This window comes from Ambystoma mexicanum, chromosome 5q, assembly GCF_040938575.1.
Source record: "Ambystoma mexicanum isolate Mex_15411 chromosome 5q, UKY_AmexF1_1, whole genome shotgun sequence".
Classification (NCBI taxonomy): domain Eukaryota; kingdom Metazoa; phylum Chordata; class Amphibia; order Caudata; family Ambystomatidae; genus Ambystoma; species Ambystoma mexicanum.
Window position 1 is genome coordinate 122,518,596 of NC_090933.1, and position 20,756 is coordinate 122,539,351.

The window sequence follows — 20,756 nt, forward strand, 5'->3', positions numbered from 1 at the left end:
AATATTAGCCTGAATTTTTTGCAGGCGGCTTATCGTCTTGGTAACCAGGAACATTCCCGTGTCCACTCGTCCTTGGCTGGGTGCATTGTTCTGCTTGCTTCTGGCTGCAGCTATCATGTCAACCCTTCCATGTACTCAAAGCCTGTCTGCCCTTCCTCATTCACTTCAGTGGGCCTATAGCTTCCATATTTGTCCTTATGGCTTTTCCATGTTAGTGGCAGTCAAGCATGTGCAAGCTAGGTATACGTATACATTGGCGTCTTGCGGTACAGCTTTGGTGAAAAATTTGATATGTATATATATGTATGCAACAAACTAATGCACGTTTGTGTAACTTTGTGAATGTATGGCTATGTACTTCATGTCTAAGTGTGGCTACGTCGTGAAGTCAGTGATGACGTCATTGATTTCTTGATTTGCAGTCAGTTGCAACAAAGTTGACTTGTTCAATTGAAGGCATCTCCATCTCCTCCAGATCAATCGATTGGGTATGGCCTGAATGGATGTCTGAGAGAGTAAAGTTTCTTACATCTGCGATACATCGATGATGGCGGTGAAGGGCCTAAGAGTGAGGTGCATCTGTCGTTTCTCTGTCTTCAAGCTGAGAGTCGTGTGTGGGGGTCATGAGGGCCATACTTGGACCTCTGTCTTCATATGTTTAATGCCCTGTCTCTATTGACATAATCCCCCCCCCCACTGATCCTCTCTAGATTAACCATTGGATCTCTACACTATTGTACCCCCAAAGCTTGCCCCTGGTCCCTTTGAATTCTTCATCCATTGCATTATACCACACATCGGCTTGCATTGCTCTCCAGAATGGCTGTGAGCCCCATACACATAGATTAAATCTGCAAGACTATGCATTTTTCGGAACTCATAAGCACTATTTATTTGAAAATGTTGTGTATGCACTTGATGAAGATTAGGAGACACTGAAAAGGACCAAAAAAAACTTTAAAACTAAATCTTTATGTCTCCTTCTTGAAAAATCATTGAGGCATGTTGGTCTACTACTTCATTGCCTTTTTTAGTGGTATATCATTTGGCCCATATCCTTGCACCATATTGAAGTAAGTAGGTGGAACTACTAACAAAACCTAGCTGCTAAATAAAGACTTTGCCACAGAAGTAAATGGCTGCATCTCATTTAGGAATGCCCTTTTAAACCCTGAAATTGTAGGTTCTCAAACTCAACCCAGAATACATTGGCCCCCGTTTCAAATTGGCTGGTGCTGAAAAAATGCCAGTAAAAGTTACAATAATTCCGTGACCAGCATTCTTCCTGCACCGGCAAAATACAACTTTTCCAGTGGGGGTCACTGATTTACCGCCGGCAAAGAATAGCTCATGTTTTGAGCACCGAAATTATCAGTGCCGGAAATACTGGCAACCCCCCCACCCCATAAAGTCCTATAGGACTACATGGAATGGGAATCTACCACCTGTAGTATCCTGGAAATTCCGTGATATCAGGCGGTGGAAACGGTAGGTCAGTTTGCCGGTAAGGCGGGATACCAGCAAACTTGTTGTAATGAGAGCCATTGTCTTTACTTAAGAGCACAGTGATTTGCCATTTTCTGCAAAGCATAGATGATTCTCATGAAAGCGAACTAATCAAAGCCAACTCCATCTGAACATACAGAGTATATTTTCTGAGGGTACAACTAGTGTGGTAGGGACAGGATAATATGGTAGTCTTCCTTGACATGAGTCAACGGTTAAGAAGCCTTGTCCTACAGTAGGGGTGTGCCACCTGCACCTCTCCAGATGTTTTTTGACTACAACTCCCCTGCTCCCTCACCACTAACTATGTTGGTTAGGACTGATGACAGTTGTAGTCCAAAACATCTGGAGAGTCAAATGTTGCAGACCCTTGTTCTAGAGAGACTCTGGCCTTTAATTTTGACGCGCCAAGTAAGGAGTCTTGCCATACTGTACTATTAGCTCCTTCAAAAGAAGCCCCAGGGAATTGATGCTATTCAATTCTATTTACAACGTTGAGTTTATAAAACTCGCACTTAAAAAAAGAAATCACTTCTCTTTTGCCAGCTGAAAGATGATGACACGCTATGAGCAACAATCCTGCACTTCCTTTTGAACATTGGCGGTTCATTATCCAGGCCCGCGGAGCCTGTATGTGGGAGAATACTGCCGACATCAGGGCAGCTGCTGGAACCAATCAAAATAGACTCAAATGGATCTGGATGTAATCAGACATAATTGGCTAAACTGAAATTGCTTTCAGATAGAAGGCGAGCATACGATGGCCATGGCAAGCAACTGAGCGAACCGCTCAGTGCCACCAGCCCAAGAGGATTTTCTGTTTTATAGGGGCACATCACACACTTTCTCCTCTTTAGCGTTGATGCTGGTGATGTAATCTCTGAAACAGCCTTATCAAGATACTATCACTTCTCCACCCCGAAGAAAAGTTGCTACTCCTTTGAAGTTATGTTATGTTATGTTGATTTATACCGCTATCACCCAAGGGCAGTCTCCAGGCGCTCACGTGGCTCTGCAAGAGAAGAAGGTGAGGTGTGTTAGTGAGGATAGGCTGATAGGATAGGTTCAGAACCAGGAGAAACTGGCATCTGTGTGCATTGTCTTGTGTGTGGGAGTTGGTTGAGAGGCTCCGCTTGTTGTAACCGCAAGGGTGGGACTCAGTGCCTCGGATGTCTGCTGGGGTTTTATGCTGGGTGTGTGAGTCGTGTGAGGCTAGGGTGGGATTGCGGTTGCGCACACTGGTTAGTTGTATCCATATGTGGGTCCAGTGTTTAGGATGTCTTTTATTTGTTTGATCGAATTATGTTGGTGTGCTTTGTGTCATGTCGATGGATTTATGGATTATGTGCATTGGTGTGTCCAGTGTGGCAGAGAGAGTACAGGAAAGTACTTCTAGTACTTTGTAACATTGCAAGTAACATTGCAAGCACACGTGTCAGGACATTCATATCTCACAATCAGCACCATTCTGGCAAGACCCCAAGTGACCAATCACAGCATCGCAATTTTTCTCGCGCTTTTAAGCGGAAATAGCAAGCAGCATTATGCTTTTCATAAACGGTTAAAAACGTTGCTGTTGACAGCATGGTTTTGTGCAGTCCCGTGGTGCGGCATAACACTTTTAGTGCCAAGATTCCTATCTAGACGGATGCCTCCCTTTAAAAGTATTTCATGGTTGGAAGCTAAGAGTTTTATGTGGGAGGGGCTTGAATGATGGCAATCCCGGGGCCATATTTACAGAAAATGTGCACCAGAGCAAGTTCAATTTTGCACGCTATTAACAGTAGGGCAAAAATTGTCCAAGTGTAGGTCACATGTGTTACAATTCATTTTTGCAGCAGGCAAGGTTTGCCATTTTTGCTAATACCATTCTGTATTGGAAAAAGGGCAACATTTGCCCTAGTGCAAAAATTAATTGAAAGGAAATGTTTTTGCACTATTGAAATATTTGCCATAGTGCCAGTACTGTGCAGCGTTGTCCTTGTAGCAGGGCACATGTTTTGTAATGTGGCTCCATAATGCACTGGTACAGCTTGGCACTTGCTTTGCTTTCAATTGCAGGGTCAGTTTCTGCACCACTCACAGTGGCCATGATCCATAAATGGAAATACATCTGGTTGGCTATAGGTGTTTTATTTTGAAAGGGGGCACTGGAATTCTGGTGTCCTGGAAGAGGCTTCTGCATGTGCCTATTCTTTGTTAAATGCTTTAATGACTATTTTCACTTGCAATGGTGTGAACTGTATAGCTGTCCTTTAGTCATGATTTGAAGTGTATTGGGGCCTTTTAGGCTCCACTCTTCATATAGTAGCTAGTGCTTGTTTATGCATAGCTTTGCCTTTGTGTAGTGCTGATAAAGATAGATGTTCCTCTCATAGCCTAATTAACGGTACTCAATATATCAATCTTGGAACAATGACAAAGATGCGATAAGCCCAACACACTTTGCACACCTGAGCTGTGTTACACACAGATCACTGTGATGCGTGCAAGTATGTGTAAATAAGTAAGTATGAATAGAATGAATTTTAAAGCTCAAACCTAGCTGGAAGGCAAGGGCACTGTTCTGAGAGGCTACAAGCTGGGTCGGAAGGATAGCTCAGGGGCAATGTGTTTGTCTCGAAAGCAAAACAATGCAGAGCACCCCATGTTCGTATCCTGGTCATATGCTTAGATGCTGGTCTCTGGCATGAAGCTAGATATACAAGCTCAATTTTATGTGTTTAAACACCAAGAGGATTACAAGTACAGTTCGAAGGTAACAGCAGGGAAGGGGGGAAATATGGTTGAGGGGAACGATCAGCGATTGGCGAGTTGTTCGTTGAAGAGTCAGATTTTCAGGTCCATCCTGGAGTGTATGATGGACAGGAGTAATACTGTGGGTGTCATATCTTGTGTTTTTTGTATTTTGATTCAACCATTCAAATTCCGAAACGTCAAATGATGTAATGATGGCGTTAGACAAAAGATTTTAAACCATTTCAGATGTGGTTATTTCATTGCTACAGCTAGAATACTGTTTGATCTCCAGTGTGATTTATATTGTGATTACTATAATAAAGTAGTCATATAATGTTGCTATTTCCTACTTTAAGTGGGATTCATCCTGCCTCTTATCACTATTTCTCTATGTCACTTGGTTTATCAACCAAAGGATGAAGGGCTGAGTCGGATCATTCAGGATGCCAATTTGTGATTTCAGGTCACAAACGGATATCTGAGGCGAGGACTTAACTCGCTGGGCTACCTTAGCGTGTAAAGTCATAATTGTCACTTCAATTTGAAGTCAACTTATGCATGCCCCATTTTGTAACCCTGCATTTGCCTTCTGCTGCGTTACAATATATTGGGAACATGTTAAACAACGGAGATTCTGGTGATTATAGCCAAACATACCTTTTAAAATAAATCTGCCTTTCTGACATCTCTCCCATGCAGTGAGTACCAGTGAACCGGAACCAGAGACAGAACCGGAGCCTGAACCCGACCCAGAGCATGAACCAGAAACTGAAACAGAACCTGAGCACGAACCTGTCCTAGCGGCCGAGCAGGAAGTGGAAACAGCCTTGCAGGAAGTTGAGTCTGCTGATGTGGAGCAAGAGAGCGAGATAGAACAAGGATCGGAGAGGGAGTCTGAAGAGAGTGCAGTGCTAAGTGAAAAAGAGCGTCAGAATGAGGAAGTAAATGAAAAGGACAACTGTTCGGCATCCAGCATATCTTCGGCAAGCAGCACTTTAGAGCGAGAGGAGAAAGAGGATAAGATAACCAGTGACTATGAGACCGGTGAGTAGTGACTTTGTATCCACCCTGGCATAGAGATTTTGCTGGAAAGCATACCCCCACTGTGGGCCTCATTACGAGTTTGGAGGAAGCGAATGCCGCTATTTGCGGCATGGCTGCCTCCATACTCGGGTCTGGGTTCCTTGAATGAGGAATTACCGGGCCATTCCAACCTTGGAGGACCCGGTAATTCCTCATTCAATTTACCCATCCCCGTTGCCATTGAGCCCCATAGGGCTCAATGGGAATGGGGAGGAAGCTAACAACGGGCCCATGAATAACTGGCCGTTGTTAGCTCCCTGATCCCCTCGCGGGACTCGGAAAGGACGTCTGGTCTCACCAGACATCCTTTCCGGGTCCCCCGAGGGAACCTCGTAATAGGGTGGAGTGGGTTTAACGGCACTGGCACCATTACCTCGTAATGAGGCCCTGTGTTTGTTTGGTGAGTCCTTCAATATAAACTCATATGGCAAAAACATTCTGGATGTTAAAATGGATGTTCTAGGCAGGTTTGTGTATCGTGAGCAGGGCAACTATGGCAGTGTGGTGTTTTTGTGTTTGAATGCAAGGTGTATATTGAAAATGTGTTGCAGACCCTGATGCTATTCGACTTTTTGGGTTAGGACACATGTTCCACCAAGTAAATTAGGTTGATTCACGTCAGCACATTCTATTGATATCTATGGCTCATCAACAGCACAACTCCGTTTTCAAAATATCATTCCCTACTTTTGAGGGAGGGCATTACCAGATTGAATGGCCCTTGGCTAAAGTTACAGGCCAGAGTGAAGCCAGGGGATCTAACTAAGGTCAATGGGCATTCCACATGGTAATGGCCCGCATTACCAGATTGAATGGCCCTTGGCTAAAGTTACTGGCCAGAGTGAAGCCAGGAGATCTAACTAAGGTCAATGGGCATTTCCACATGGTAATGGCCCGAGGACGGGGTAATATTGCTATTAGACCATTCCAGCCAATACGGGTAGAATGATCTGTTTAAAACTGTGCTAGACAAAGGAGAACTATTGGAATATTGGGACAAGTGGCTTGTACCAGCCATCACTGCCCTATGCCAGTGCATTTTCTGCAGTAGAACGGGCAACATTCCAATGTTCTAATTGACATTAGCACCCTCGGCAGGAACGTGGGCTTGAACCGCTGGTGTAAGTCCGCATTCCAAGCCGCCTCACGGCCGGCTCCCCGCGCTGTCATCTTCCCCCACCTTCCTTCCCTGTTTTTCATTTCCTTATTAACTCCCCCCCATTTACCTTATTTTGGCAGCCGCACCTTTCTCTCAGCTTCCCATGGCCTCCATGGAAAGAGAAGAGGGGCTGCGTAGAGAGCTCCGGCTTCCCTTTCCATGGCGTCCCGTGGTAGGAAGGAAAATTCTTCTTTTTTAGCACGCCGGGTTGCTGCTTTGGTAACCCAGGGTGCTAATGGCCTTATGTACCCATTCCACGGGCAACAACGATGGGTAACAGCCCTGGGCCCACGTTAATGGCCCACGCTTCGCTCGACCCGTTAACTCATGTCGCGGGCCATTACCCATCGACGTTGCCTGTGGAACGGATCCATAACACCACGTTAATTTGATATTTCACCACCAGCATTCTAATCCATAAATTGAACATATATCATCTTTACCACTAAAGACTTTATCATACTCCCAGTAACTTCAGATGTTGAAGTTACATAATAGCAAGATGAAAGTGATACCAGGATCTCAACTCCTTTGGTATCTCAAAGCCACCAATCAAACTTGAGTGGTTCTGCATCCTTTCATGACGGTAAGAGCAACCTGCATGACTGCTAGTTTAATGATAATGGGCCTGATTCATGGCCTTTTTTGCACAGCGCAAAGTAACTTTTCACTGATGCAAGTGACTTTGCACTCCGAACAAACACCTTGATTCATGGAGCAGTACAAAGTGTATTTTTGCAGTGCAAAGTCAGGGTGTTTGTTGGCAGTCAAAGTCACTTTGCACCAGTGAAAAGTCACTTTGCACTGTGCAAAAAAATCTATGAATCAGGCCCATAGTTTTTTAGGTATCTTTACAGACACAGGAACAGGGAGGACGATCAACAAAAGATTTGCAGAAGAGCATGCATGACCTGCTTAAGTCAACCAGGAATGGTGCACATGTTCGAAATGCTCGATCTGTAAACCACGTTTGTGCATGCACATTCACAAATGTGTTTAACCTCTGTTGCCCAAAATAATGATGGGAGGTGGGAGAGGACCACTTCATATGGCACCACATCTTCTATTCACTAAGGTATGTGCTGATGCGATGTCGTTGCACGCCACACGCATCTTGCCTTTAATTTCCCAAATTTTGATTAGTATATGTAAAAGCACAAGGCATAACAAAGTCACTTCTGGCCACATTGGCGAAGTCCCTAAGAGCTTAACTCAAACCCCACTTATACAAACTACATGCTGCAGTAGGAACGAAAGTGAGAAATCTGAACAGTTTTTCACATGTTTTGTAAATTAGAAACTCAGCAATCGGCTAAATTAGCAATTAGTGCATTCTGAAATTGTGGACTTGTAGTTTATTCCAAAATCTGGGAGTTTTTATGAAAAATTATTATTTTCTAAAAGCCTAGTTGCAAATCTCTGATATTGTAAGAACACCTTTTGTGCATAAATGATGTCAGGTAGCTAAGGAAGAACTCCTATCTGGATCCATTCTGTATGAACTCTCAGCTGGGTCCACTGTATATGGACTCTTATCTGGGTCCACTGTCTATGGACTCTTATGTGGGTCCACTGTATATAATAATAATAATAATTTGGCACTTATATAGCGCTACGAACCCTCAGGTATCTGAGCGCTGCTTATTATTACTCACGGTGTGTGGTGCTCATTTATCGACCTCGGAAGGATAAAAGGCTGAGTTTGGCCTTGCCGGGATTCGAACCTGCGTTAGCAGGCTCTGTACGGATGTCAAATCGAGCGCTCTACTCGCTGTGCCACTTGACCGGATATGAACTGGCGTCTTAGCTGGGGGTCCATTCTATATTAACTCTCAACTGGGTCCATTCTATATTAGCTCTCAGCTGCAGGTCCATTCTTTATGAACTCTTAGATGGGTCCATTCTTTATGAAATCTCTTCTCAGCTGGGTCCAAAGTATATGACCTCTTAGCTGGATCTGTGATATATGAACGCTCAGCTGAGACCATTCTATATCAGAGTACTCGGTGGGGGGCGTGGCTTTGGCCTCCCAGCCAATAGGGAGGCTCGGACCGGGGGCATTACCATACAGTCCCTTCTCCCCATTCCATGGTGGATATCTTTTCTTTCTTTGTCTTTTCAGTTGTGAAACGCTGATGGCATTTCACAACTTCCGAAAAGATTATATACTTACCCCGTTCAACAGGTCTGGCAATAAGTCCCTCACTGGAGTGACATTACTGCTTCAGGTAATGCTGCAGGGCCTGTGTTAAAGACCCTCGCTTTGCTCCCTCAAGCTCGATGCATATTGCTTAATTACCTCTCAGCTGAGGTCCATTCTGTATGAACTGTCAGCTGGGACTATTCTATAGTAACACTCACCTGGGACAAGTGGGTATTTGGAAGTCAGTGATGCTGCCTATGAGTGCTCAGCAACAATCTGAATTATTAAACCAATACCGTGCAGAATGCCCAGTGTATTTAACACTCCTGCAACTGCATTCCCAGACATTCAGGCATGGCCGCAGTTGAGCCAAGCAAAGAAGTGATCATGCCACCCAGATTATAGAACTGCAGAAATATAAGGGCATAAACGCTGTGGCCAAAGGCCCTTTATTTGTATGTGAATAATAACATAGCATCTACATTCTCCCTTACTTCTTAGTTCAGGTTGAAAAACCTCACTTCCTTCTTCTTAATGGTTCTTGGGATGCCTTCTCTCACACATAATGATTTGCGCTGTCGACTAGTTTAGTTTTTCTCAAGGAACCCAGTGGACCGTCTCTGTTTAGATCTTTCAGTTGTGGCACCACGTGCGTGATTTCATCCAGTGAACAATCATGTCTACTGAAGACACAGTGTAGCATATGTCTCCATTGTGCTCCCATAGGATCAGAGCTACACTAGGGTGCTGTAGAGAGGACATCTACCCCCCCTGAGTACATAGCAAGTCAAATATGGCACACAGACATTAAACCCCAATCATAGTGATAAACTACGCCTAATTAATTTATCTTGTATTATTATGTGTTAATTGTATTGTTTTAAACAAACCTTTACAAATCAAACAAGAGCATAAAAAGAAGAAAAAACATTTACATACAAATACAACAAATATGAAACATACAGACTATTCACACACTTTACCATTGATGACAATCTTGAGGATTAAAACAAGCTTTAACACAAGCAATGCAGCCTAAAATTCCAATCCATAACATAACCGTGGTATGGCCTTGGCGAGATAGAATTTTAAGGCTGTTAACAGGGAGAATTTACCATATTTGGTGTCCATTTTATTTTATTTGACCAATCAATTTTAATGCTTTGCCCTTCAAATGGTTCCTAAAAAACACTTCCGGGGAAGAGAAGTGATCAGAAAGCCCAGCTAGATCATATCTGGTGTCACTAACAATTTTATTCCATTCAGAAACTATGTGAACTTAGAAGGATTTTTCCATTTGCTCAGCCTTAGAATGACAGTCTTTGATGGGTTAGCCCTCAGTTGATTTCTATTTATATATTGGTTAAAGCCCAAAATGAACCTTTGAAGGCTAATAGGTGTGTGATCCAATAAAATAAAATCACCTGCATAGGCCACCCAACAAATCTGATTACCCCCTATAATTGGAGGAACAAAAGAGACTTCAGAAAGAGAGTCGCCCACATCTGAAACATAAATATTAAATAAGCAAGGCACCAGAATACAACCTTGGCGCAAGCCATCAATGATTGTAGCAGCCTTAGATAACTAGCCAGCATTGTTCAGCCTAACCTGCATGTGTGACCCCTCATGCAGATGTATCAGTATGCTCAGCAAGCCATGAGGTAGGCCTAATCTGTCCAATTTTAACCATATTGTGTTTCTATCTACAAGATCAAAAGCTAGCGACAAATCCATCGAAGCAACATATATGGCAGGTGCGTTCTCCTTCCAGGCTAGTTGTTGTAATGAGCTCAACAGTAAACCACCACAATCGGTGCCCATATTTTTCCTAAATTCCATCTGTTGGATAGAAAGTATATTGTTATTACTACACCAGTCTTCAAAATGCCCCAGCAACACAGATGCAAATGTTTTGGAATCCGCATCCAGAAGCACGATAGGCCGATAGACCTAATGCACTTCTTGTACATTACAATAACATAGGACAATTTCCAAGAGCTTAGTAAACACATAGACCTAACGTAATCCTCAAATAAAATCCACAAGATTTTAAACCAGAGATTGACATTATTTTTCAGCGTTGCATTCGTGATTTGGTTAGGCCCCCGGTTCCAGATGTACTGGCCTTGGTAAGCAACCTAATACAATCATCTATTGAGAACTCCAAAGCCCAAACATGAAGCTGGATGACCTCCAGATGGCTAAAGACTATCCCCTCTGATCCATAGAGCTCCACAAAGTGATTGCATCAAACATCTATGGAGATGGAATTAGATTGGGCCCTTAGTTGACTATATTCAAGAGCATAAATCATTAGCCAAAATGTACGTGAGCTGCAATCTTTCAAGGAGTTAATCGAGTCCCCCCATCTCACTGGTACATGAAGGCCCGATGAGCTTTAACACAATTTATTTGCACCTGTTTGGCAAGCCAAATAGCCCTTTGTTTTACAGCCTGACAGCAAGACATCTTACCTAGAGACCGAATCCACCTCCGGGTGGACCTTTTCCATTTATGCACCAAAGGGTGGTAATTATGAATGTGAGCACTATCTCTAGAAAACCACTTCAATCCCTTGGATAAAGTCCCCATCACTGATTTCAAATAAACACCAAACGTCTTATGCATATCAATTGATAATTTACCAGCCAGATGGGAATAATCAAAATCTTTCAACCTTAAATTTAACTATATTCCCATCATGCCATGAAAGCCGAGAATGGCTATTATTTACAATCAAAGGAACCAGATAAACAGACCTGGGCTGTTGAACTTTCCAAAATTTCAGTGACACCCCCAACATCGCGTGATCACTAAAGCTGGTCGGGGAAACCATAAAGTTAGTAGCCAGGTCTAGTAGGCACTTTGATACAAATATGTGATATATAGTTGATGAGGAAATCCATTAGTCTATGTTGGGATATTCTCTTTCTGGTTCTTATATAGATCATTCACGAGGAACAGACCCCAGTTCACAAACGGGCCAACCATAGCTGACCCTGCCACATTTTATGCTTGACTCTAAGAGGGAACCCCTTGGTTTGGAGGGTCTAGAAAACGGGTTGGTCAAATCATCCAAAACAGCGAAAGGGGAAGAAACATGGGCCCTGGGGGGAGGGAGGGATTTGCACGCCACATTGAAATCCCCAGCTATAATCACTTGACCACCAGTCATCCCAATAAAGCAACCTTCCAACAAAATGTTGACTTCATTCAGAATGATTTCAAGGTTGTCCATGGAATTCCAATTTATGTTTACCAATAGTATAAGTCTGCAGTGTGGGGATGAATCCACTTCAATAGTGACAGCCAAGAGGCCCTTTGTGACATTTCGGCACTCTCTCACCCCATTAGAGATGTCAATTAGGAGGCCCCCACCGGGCACCCCCTTAGCCCTTGGGAGGCTAACTCAACCCATATATCATACCCAGCAAGGAGGGTGCAGCCACCAACCAGGTTTCTTGTAAAAATATAATCGAAAAGGTGCCCAAATGATGACAAAGATCAGAATTTGTGCACAATTTGTAAAACCCCCTGGTATTCCATGAAATCGTGGAAAAGGCCTTGGCTAAACTAAAGCTGATCCTTCAATCCTTTCAACTCCATAATGAAATCTCTTAAAGTCATTGCTAGTCAACAGCAGTTAGTATCCGCCTTCTCGATAGTTTCCCCTTTCAAGTCAGAGGTCCCCTATAACTGGGATCAAAGTCATGGCGAAGGAATTCTCGCTTGGCACCACTACCTGACCACCTGTCTCCAAATGAGGGCCTACATTCCTCTGTAACCCCTGGGAACTTTCACAATATACCATCTCCAAATCAAAGGGTAATACATCATAACCCAGTTTATGAAAATGTTGGACTACGTTTGAAAAGGCCTCATACATCATCTTAGACGGTATGACCATTCTCACATGGCCATATCTCTGAGGATGGACGAAGTCCACCAATTTATATCCTTTGTTGTAATAAGTCTCAAAGCTGTTATTTCATTCATTAGAGGAAGCACTCTTAATCTATCCAATGTGTCTGGTCCCCCATAATCAAACATATAATAGAATAGCAGACTGGGGTCATCAGGAAAAGCTGTATCTCTCTACAAAACATCAGGTATCCTCCTAGTCCCAGATTTTACATTCCCATAGACCACCAAAAGTCCCCGTACAGTAGAGGAGGAAGCCTTAGAGGGTTGTAACTGGAGGTCATCTGGATTTTTAGACCTCTCCCAGGGAGATTGAAATCTCTCTGCCAGGAGGTCACACACCTCCTTAACCAGGGCCCTTGAAAAAAGATCCTGTGCGGTGGTGAATGTCTCTGGTGTCAGAGGCAGAACCAGGGTCCAAATCTACTTGGTGGCTCTTGATGAAACCGCCCTCCCCCCCACTAGGACCCATGCCTAAATCGTCCCTAGCCACCCTCCCCCACCTCTATCCAGTCATTAACAGGTCTACCAATAGAATGCTGAGGTGCCAAAAGCCATTCTTCCATATTGTTAACCAGAGCTGGCGGCACTACCTCAACAGCCACCTCCAGAACTTTAGGGGCTGAGGCTCCAACGCTCTTCCCAGGAACTCTGCGTGTTAGGGCCACCTCAACTACCACTCTCTGCCGAACGTATTGGTAGACCCATACACCAAGGGCCCACCATTTCCCAAAGTCTTATGCTTCATATGACCAGGCATAAGTGGAATTGAGTCCTCACTCGTCAGGGGAGAAGGCTCCTTAAATTGCATATTTTTAACCCTTACATGTGTACTCTGAGGCTTTTAAAAGAGGTCATAAAATATAGCAGCCTCCAATTTTTTAGGGATACTCCTGGCCCCTTTATTATCCATCAACACTGCTTTATGTCTCATTGCGTCCTCTAGGCCTCCCTCAACTCCCAGTGGGGAGCCAACACATTTCCCCTCGCCATCGACCACCATGTCACCTGACTCAATCATGAGTATGGATTGTAGGCCATCTAACCCTCCCTCAAAACATTGGGCAGTCTGCACCCCCACCCCCTACTCATAAGGATGGCTTACATCAGCCGGCAGGGATTCAGTCATATCAACCCAGCCTAATTAACGTAACAACTGACTGGTAGTTTTTCTAGATGCTTTGGCAGGGGTGGGAGGAATTGCTTTATTTTTGCCCTTAGGATTCTTTCTCCTATTCAGAGAGGGGGAGACCCGATCCTCCTCACTAATTGAGACGGCCGGGCCATCCATTCTTCTCAAACCAAGGAAGGGGGCTCGGGTACTATCTTCGTTAGAGATACCGCCCTTGGCTACCAAAGAAGTGGCAATCAGCAATCCTGTGTTGCAACTCTCACTGGCATCATCCAGGGCAGATGACATGGTACAGACCCCACGCCTCTGAGGGGCCAAAGTATCAATCAATAAGGACAATTGGTCTGATATTTTTCGAAGATAGATACTATGTTCTTTTAACTCACAGCAAATGCTGTCCTGTATAACAGAGAGTCCTCTCAGCAGCGCCCCTAGTAAAAAGGCGTCTGTGCCGAGGGCAGGCTGCATTCCAATCCCCTCTGCCCCCCAGAATGGTGTTCACTCATGGCTAGTAGTGTCACTTACCCCGATGCAAAAATGGGAGGGGTATTCAGAAAGGAGATATTAGATGGAATTGGTTACAGCCAGTAATCGGTTGAAGAAGACCTGTCCCAGGAATTGCTTATTTATTTCCTGGGGCCGAGGCAATAAATCCTCTGACTCCAATAACAAAGGAGAAACTTGCTAACACCTCACAATCGAGCTCCCCTTGGGCCTGGGCATCAATGCCCGGCAGCAGCTCCCTCCCTCTGTCAGAAGACGAATCGTTCTCCACCGGACAGGGGTGGAGAGGCAAGGCAGGGCCCTGAACATACTGGGCCTCATCATGAGTTTGTCGGTATCACAGCGGTATTACTGCTGGCATACTGCCTGGGCTAATAGTGTTACCGCCAGCCGGTCTGGCGCTATTAGTGCCGGATCAACGGTTGGGCGGTAATGGGTATTCAGCGGAATTCGCGTGCGCTTATAGTGCCCAAAAATGGGCGTTAAGTTGGCGCATTTACCCCCAGCTTAGAGCACGGATGTGCATGCCCCAGCACCTCTATTGCTGTTGGAGGCTGAAGTGGGCGGGGCTTGGGCCAACAAGTCCAAATGTTTGCAGTTTGCTTCCGCTTCAGGCAGCTGCAGACGTCCTCAATGCTCCAACAGCCTACTGGCACTCATGGGTGCTTTTAAAACACGCTTCAAACTGGAGACAAGTCTCCAAGCGCTGGACCGCGACTCGAACCCGCATTGCTCTGTATTGTCTTGCTACCAAGACAAACGCATTGCCCCTGAGCTATCCTCCCGGCCTAATGTGATGCAGATTCCTACCTATGAAAAGTTTGAGTTTAAAGAAAAACAGCATTGGAGAGGAGAGCTAAAGGCAGCCTTCCAGATTTACCCTAATCATGGATGAAGTGATACAAAACATGGGACAAATCCCATGAAAGGAGTCATTTGTTGCATGTCCTGACTATGTGCCCTTGACATGAAACACATGTAGACTCTGATCATGTCTTTCAGTGTGCATGTAGTTTGTTGCTAACACCTCACAAAGACTATTATACACAAAAATCCACTTGCAACATACCAATTAACAAATGACTACTGTCTTGGGATACAGTGCATTCTTTCCCGACACTTTGTCTCACACGAACTCTGCAACAGAGCTCTATGCTCTATAGGAAGAATGGGGATGTTCCAAAAACCCTCTACATTACTGGAAAGGCATATCTTTTATGTGCACATGAAGATCATATGACATATCCTCTGCCCCTCTCCTCTCCGCCACCCTGTACATATGTACCCCTCCTCTGCGTGCCTCCGTATCCTACCCCCCGCTGTATACCTGTTCTGTTATTACCTCTGAAAAGTGTTCCATTATGCATCTGTACTGTTGGATACCTCAGTGAAGCGCTTCGTTGTGTATCTGTATTGTTGTACACCTCTGTAAAGCGATATGTGGCTTCTCGAAGCTAGGACCGCGCTCAATAAATATAATTATAATATTCTACTCTGTCCAATGCCAAATAACTCAGATGTGCAGAATGGCATAGTTGGTGCTTGAGAAATCCATCCTTTTCATATCTCCAACCTCACTGCATTATTGTGCTACCCATTGTCATAGCTATATTGTTTGATGCAATAATCATTATGGCTAATGCATATATCATGCATTTTGGTTTTCTTGCAGGCTCCTGGAAACAACCCATCAAGGATGCAGTCGTGAATGGTCAGGGCAGCAATATTCTCAACAACAAGCGATTCATGCTGGACATGTTGTATGCCCATAACAAGAAGCCAGAGGATGAAGAGGAAAATGAGCTGGAGGAGAAAGAGAAGGAAGCGAAGGAGATGGATGAAAGTGAGGAATCTATCACCAGTCTGGCCAACAGGATATCCATCCTGCAGGCCAGCAAGCAAGCGAATGATGAAAATGTGAAAAAGATGGACATCGGCAAGCTGGACAATCAAGGCAGCGTCAAAGCCTTTGCGGAAAAATTCAACAGTGGGGAACTTGTCAAGGGAATGCCGTTGACAGAGAGTGAACTAAGTGAAAAGGTATCGGAAAAGGTACCGGTACAGCCAAAGAAGGAATCCGATCACATCTGGGACCAGCTAATGGCTACTCCAAGGGAACTTAAAATTAAAGACATGGATTTCACGGACTTGGTGGACGATGACGATGTCGACGTCTTGGACATGGATATTGTTCCTGGGGAGTGTTTTGCTCCTCCCCCGCCTCCTCCACCTCTATCTTTCCTGGGTTTGCCCCCTCCCCCTCCTCCGTTGGGATGTCCACCAGCACCTCCAGTTCCTTGTAGCATACTTCCTCCCCCACCACTTTTCAGCAGTCCTCAGGGGTTTGGGTCCCCCCAGATTCAACGGGGCGAGCCAGCGTTTTTGAAAAAGAAAAAAACCATACGTTTATTTTGGAATGAGGTACGGCCGTTTGAGTGGCAGTGCAAGAACAATAAGCGCTGTCGAGAATTCCTCTGGTCCAAACTGGAACCTATCAAGGTGGACACTTCAAAACTAGAGCATCTTTTTGAATCAAAGTCAAAGGATCTCCCTGTAGCAAAGGTATGGCCGCTCTGAACCATGATTTGGGTTTTCTTCTGATCATTGTATCTCATCATACTGTTGTACATATTACCAAAGACTCTCTGAAAACGTTAATTTGTTTTCATTCTTAAATGCATGTACTTTAGCAAACAGAAGGGAATCGCTTAACACAGGAGTCTGCAAACCTTTTCACTCCTGATGTTTAGGACTACACTTTTCCTCAGCCTTAGTCAATGGTAAGGAATCATGGGAGTTGTAGTCCAAAACATCTGGCGAGCCACAGGTTGCAGAACCGTAGCTTCAAATATACTTCTCAATAATGATCTGTAAACAGTTACACATGGACTCCTATTTGGCTCCTAGCAAAAGGAAAAAAAGGGATATTATGGTGTTTCTTAGTAATTTGGAGCTCCTGTTTTCTGCAATGTGTTCATATCAAAAGTGCATGCAATCCAGTTTAGCCATTCGCTCTGTTCACCTTATTTAAGCAAAGCACGCATGATACTTGACATATTCTTCTTACACAGGTATTGTGAAGTCACCGAAGCCCACATGTAAGGTAACGTTTTGGTAACAGCACACACAAATCAGATTCTATGGACTGCCTGCACACCATTCCACAAAGGTCAGACGTCTTTGCTGGTTATTGATAGGCAAGTGGTTATGCTTTTAGTTAGGGTCCCCACATGAACTAGTGCAGGGGTCTGCAACCTTTGGCTCTCCTGATGTTTTGGACACCCATGATCCCTCACCATTGATTAAGCAGGACAGGGCTAATGGGAGCTGTTGTCCAAAACATGGGGAGAGTCAAAGGTTGCAGGCCCCTGTACGAGTGTATCAAGTGAATTCAGATATTTCCTGAGGAAGGATAATGTGTGTACTGTGCCAGCAATACTGATTATTGTTACAACAACGTGATGGTTGGACAGGATAGGTGTAGTCATTAGTTGAGCCAATTGCTGTTAAGACTGCAGCTGAGATGGTGGACATGTATATATTAGTGTGGCTAAGAGTTTGACACACATAAACTCGGTATCTGATCTCACTGATACGTTAAAGTAAATAATGCAGATTACTGTATTTGCAGTCATGAAATCATGGGGTACTGCACTGCAGTCTATTACTTTAGTTATTTATTTTGCAAAATGAACTCAATAATGGAAATGTGCTGCCGTAATGGCACACGTGTGTTCATTCTGCAATGGTCTGTCTACTCTTGTCAATTCTGGGCATTGTTGCTGTGCACATATTCAGATGTATGAAATAGCACACCTTGGAGTGAATGTTTTAAAGGCACTTGTGGAACCATTAGTAATGGCATACGCTGACATAGTTGTAAATGCACAAACGGGCGCCATATCACACATAAGGGGTCACAGGCAACGAGGGCGTTTGAAATTAAATGGACATTTTAATCCTGCGCGTTGATATTGGCACCTACATGTGTAAATAGATATGGTGCAGTAGCGCAAACCACCCAACTATTGTTTTGTAACCACACAAATGGACATTAAAACAGTAATGAGACAGATGTATGTAACTGGAGCAGTGGCTCATTTAAATGGCGTGGCAATGCTGAAACACAGTAATTAGTGCAGCAATGGCAGACATGTGCCACATAGACATTTGGGCAATGACGGTGTTCACAGGCGTTGCTGAACATTGGGTTCACTTGGACAGTAATGCAGAAGCACTGCACATATCTATGTGCATGCACCGCAGTGTGGCGATTGCACAATGATTACTAGTGCAGCACTAATACACATTAATATTGAGGGAGCAATGTCAGAAGTGTATAATACGGTGGTAAAGAAATGCATGCCCGGTGGTGCAGTAATGTTATGTTAACTTGCATTTGTATAGTGTCTCCTGTCATAGTTTATTGCATCGAGGCATTTTGCCTGCCAGAGAGTTAATGGTATACAACAATATGGGTCAGTATTTAAACGTAGGAATGTTGTACCTCTTACGGTGCTAATATTTCAGGTCTTTTAATGACTCATGTGGGCTTTGATATACAGCCATCTTTAAAAGAAAAGGAAACCAACTAAAGTCTTTTGAAATGTTCTGCCTTGGTGCGGTCTTAAAACGCCAATCAAATGCCTAAAGACTAAAGATACATTTGAACCCATAAAGTATGCAGTGCCATTGGTAGAGGGCTGGCATACAGTTGTTGACATCATAGGAAATAACATCCCATGACCTTTGACACAGAGTGTGTCACAGGAAGTGAGGTTGTGGGAACCTTTACTGTAGTGACGACATGAGAAGTAATATCATTCAATTTGTTTTCTGCATAGTTCATTCTGTGTAATACGTCCTTGCTGTTAGCTGTCAAGAACTGTTACATTCTCAGTTTTGGGTGTGTCTCTCCTGCACGTTCAGTATCCATGAATATATACCCCATGCCGATTGATGTGATGGCCATCCAGTCATGTTTTTGTCTTCGCATTCTTGGATTAGTAGTTTTGCCTTTCCATTTATAAATCAACTAGTGGAAAAGCCTGTGTACACGGACTAATGTGCGTAAAGCAAGACATTTTCAGAGTGTAAATATGTGGTGTATTTTAACATAATTTATGTAAATAGACAAAACACATGTTTGTAAAGGATCTTACTCCTTTTACGTGGAGGGGTAGTAACCTCAAACAAAATCTCACAGAATCCACTGAAAGTTAAAAAATAGTACACACGGCCAATTGTTGTATCTGCTCCTCATTGTCTTGAAGTCAATTTACAAGTTTTGGACTCAAATATATTATGTTGAGGGATGTCAAGGTAATACAATTCACATGCAGCATTACTCAGAGTAAACATGATATCATAAAACAACCTAAATTGAAGTCAAATAAAGTAGAAAACATGAAGAATATTATCGATATAATAATTTTTTTTATTTACTTTTTATTGGTTTGTTCAACCTTTAAAAAAGAAATACAGACATTACAACAGATAACAACGTTACCCTTTTCCTGTCCCTCCCTCCATCCCTCCCTCCTAATGGCTTTATCAAGTCCATTTTCTCTCATCAAGTTCAGTAAATCCTGCCCTATGTTCGGTCAGACATTACAGTTTTTCTTTAGTCACTTAAATTAGTTCATGTTCATCCAGCCGGGTTTTTAGAACTTGGAGGAAATGTATCAAGGCAAACAGTGCTACTCTATTGGATCCTTCAAAGAGTGCTTTCCACCACTCTTCCATGCTCCTTGTTCGATGGCTAATACATACCAAGAAATACTACAATTAATAATTGCATAATACGTAAGTACATTGAGAAAAAGAAACTCATTTATTTTGTTAGAGAAATAGTGCTTAGTTGCAAAATGCACAAGTAGATTGAAAAAAGTAATTTATTTTTTTAGAGAAATAATGCTTAGTCAAATTAATTTCTGTTTATATGTTTTTAATGTATATATTTTCTTTGTGTATGCAACTTGAAGTATGCTGTTAAAGTGGTATCCCTGTCTTGGGTCTTTTCTGCAGTTAATTGTATATCAGTGTTGATATACAAATGTTTTACACTTGGAAGATGAACTTGAAGTCTTATTGTTGTATGCATAAGGCAACAGCTCCCTCAAGGGGTGATAACAGGTGAATGGGGAAGGATGGCTTCGTACAAACATACAACTGGCCTTTTATTATATAGTATGACTTCATGTCCCAGAATGGAAATAAAAAACAGAACAGGATTGCATAACCATTTTTCTGATGACAAACGGAGTGTTGGCATGTATAGTTCACCTGCCATAAAAGACAGTTTTTGCATAGAAATACCACTGCTCCAGAGCGCCTTGATGATGGTGGAGGAATGTCTAGATAGATTAGCATTGGAAGGGGAGCCAAACAAGGGTGTGTGTTGCCCACCCTGCTGTTCAATCTTTTTCTGTCAGACCTTCCCCAAAACCTATTAACTAAATGTAATTGTCCCTCCAAATTGTGGGGGCGGGTGTGCCCTGAATGCTATACACTGATGATCTGATTGTGCTGGACCTAGATCGTACTTTAGAGGAATGAAGGATATA

At 43.4% G+C, this 20,756-nt stretch overlaps 1 protein-coding gene across 6 annotated transcripts in view; it reads left to right on the forward strand.

The window, feature by feature from the left end:
- Positions 1-20,756, forward strand: part of FHOD3 (formin homology 2 domain containing 3) — a 1,524,242-nt gene that overhangs the window by 1,333,315 nt on the left and 170,171 nt on the right. For all 6 annotated transcript variants that reach the window (XM_069620636.1, XM_069620637.1, XM_069620638.1 and 3 more), the window contains 2 exons: positions 4,945-5,289; positions 15,863-16,752. In XM_069620636.1, the coding sequence (XP_069476737.1) occupies positions 4,945-5,289; positions 15,863-16,752 (1,235 nt within the window). The remainder of the gene's footprint in view (positions 1-4,944; positions 5,290-15,862; positions 16,753-20,756) is intronic.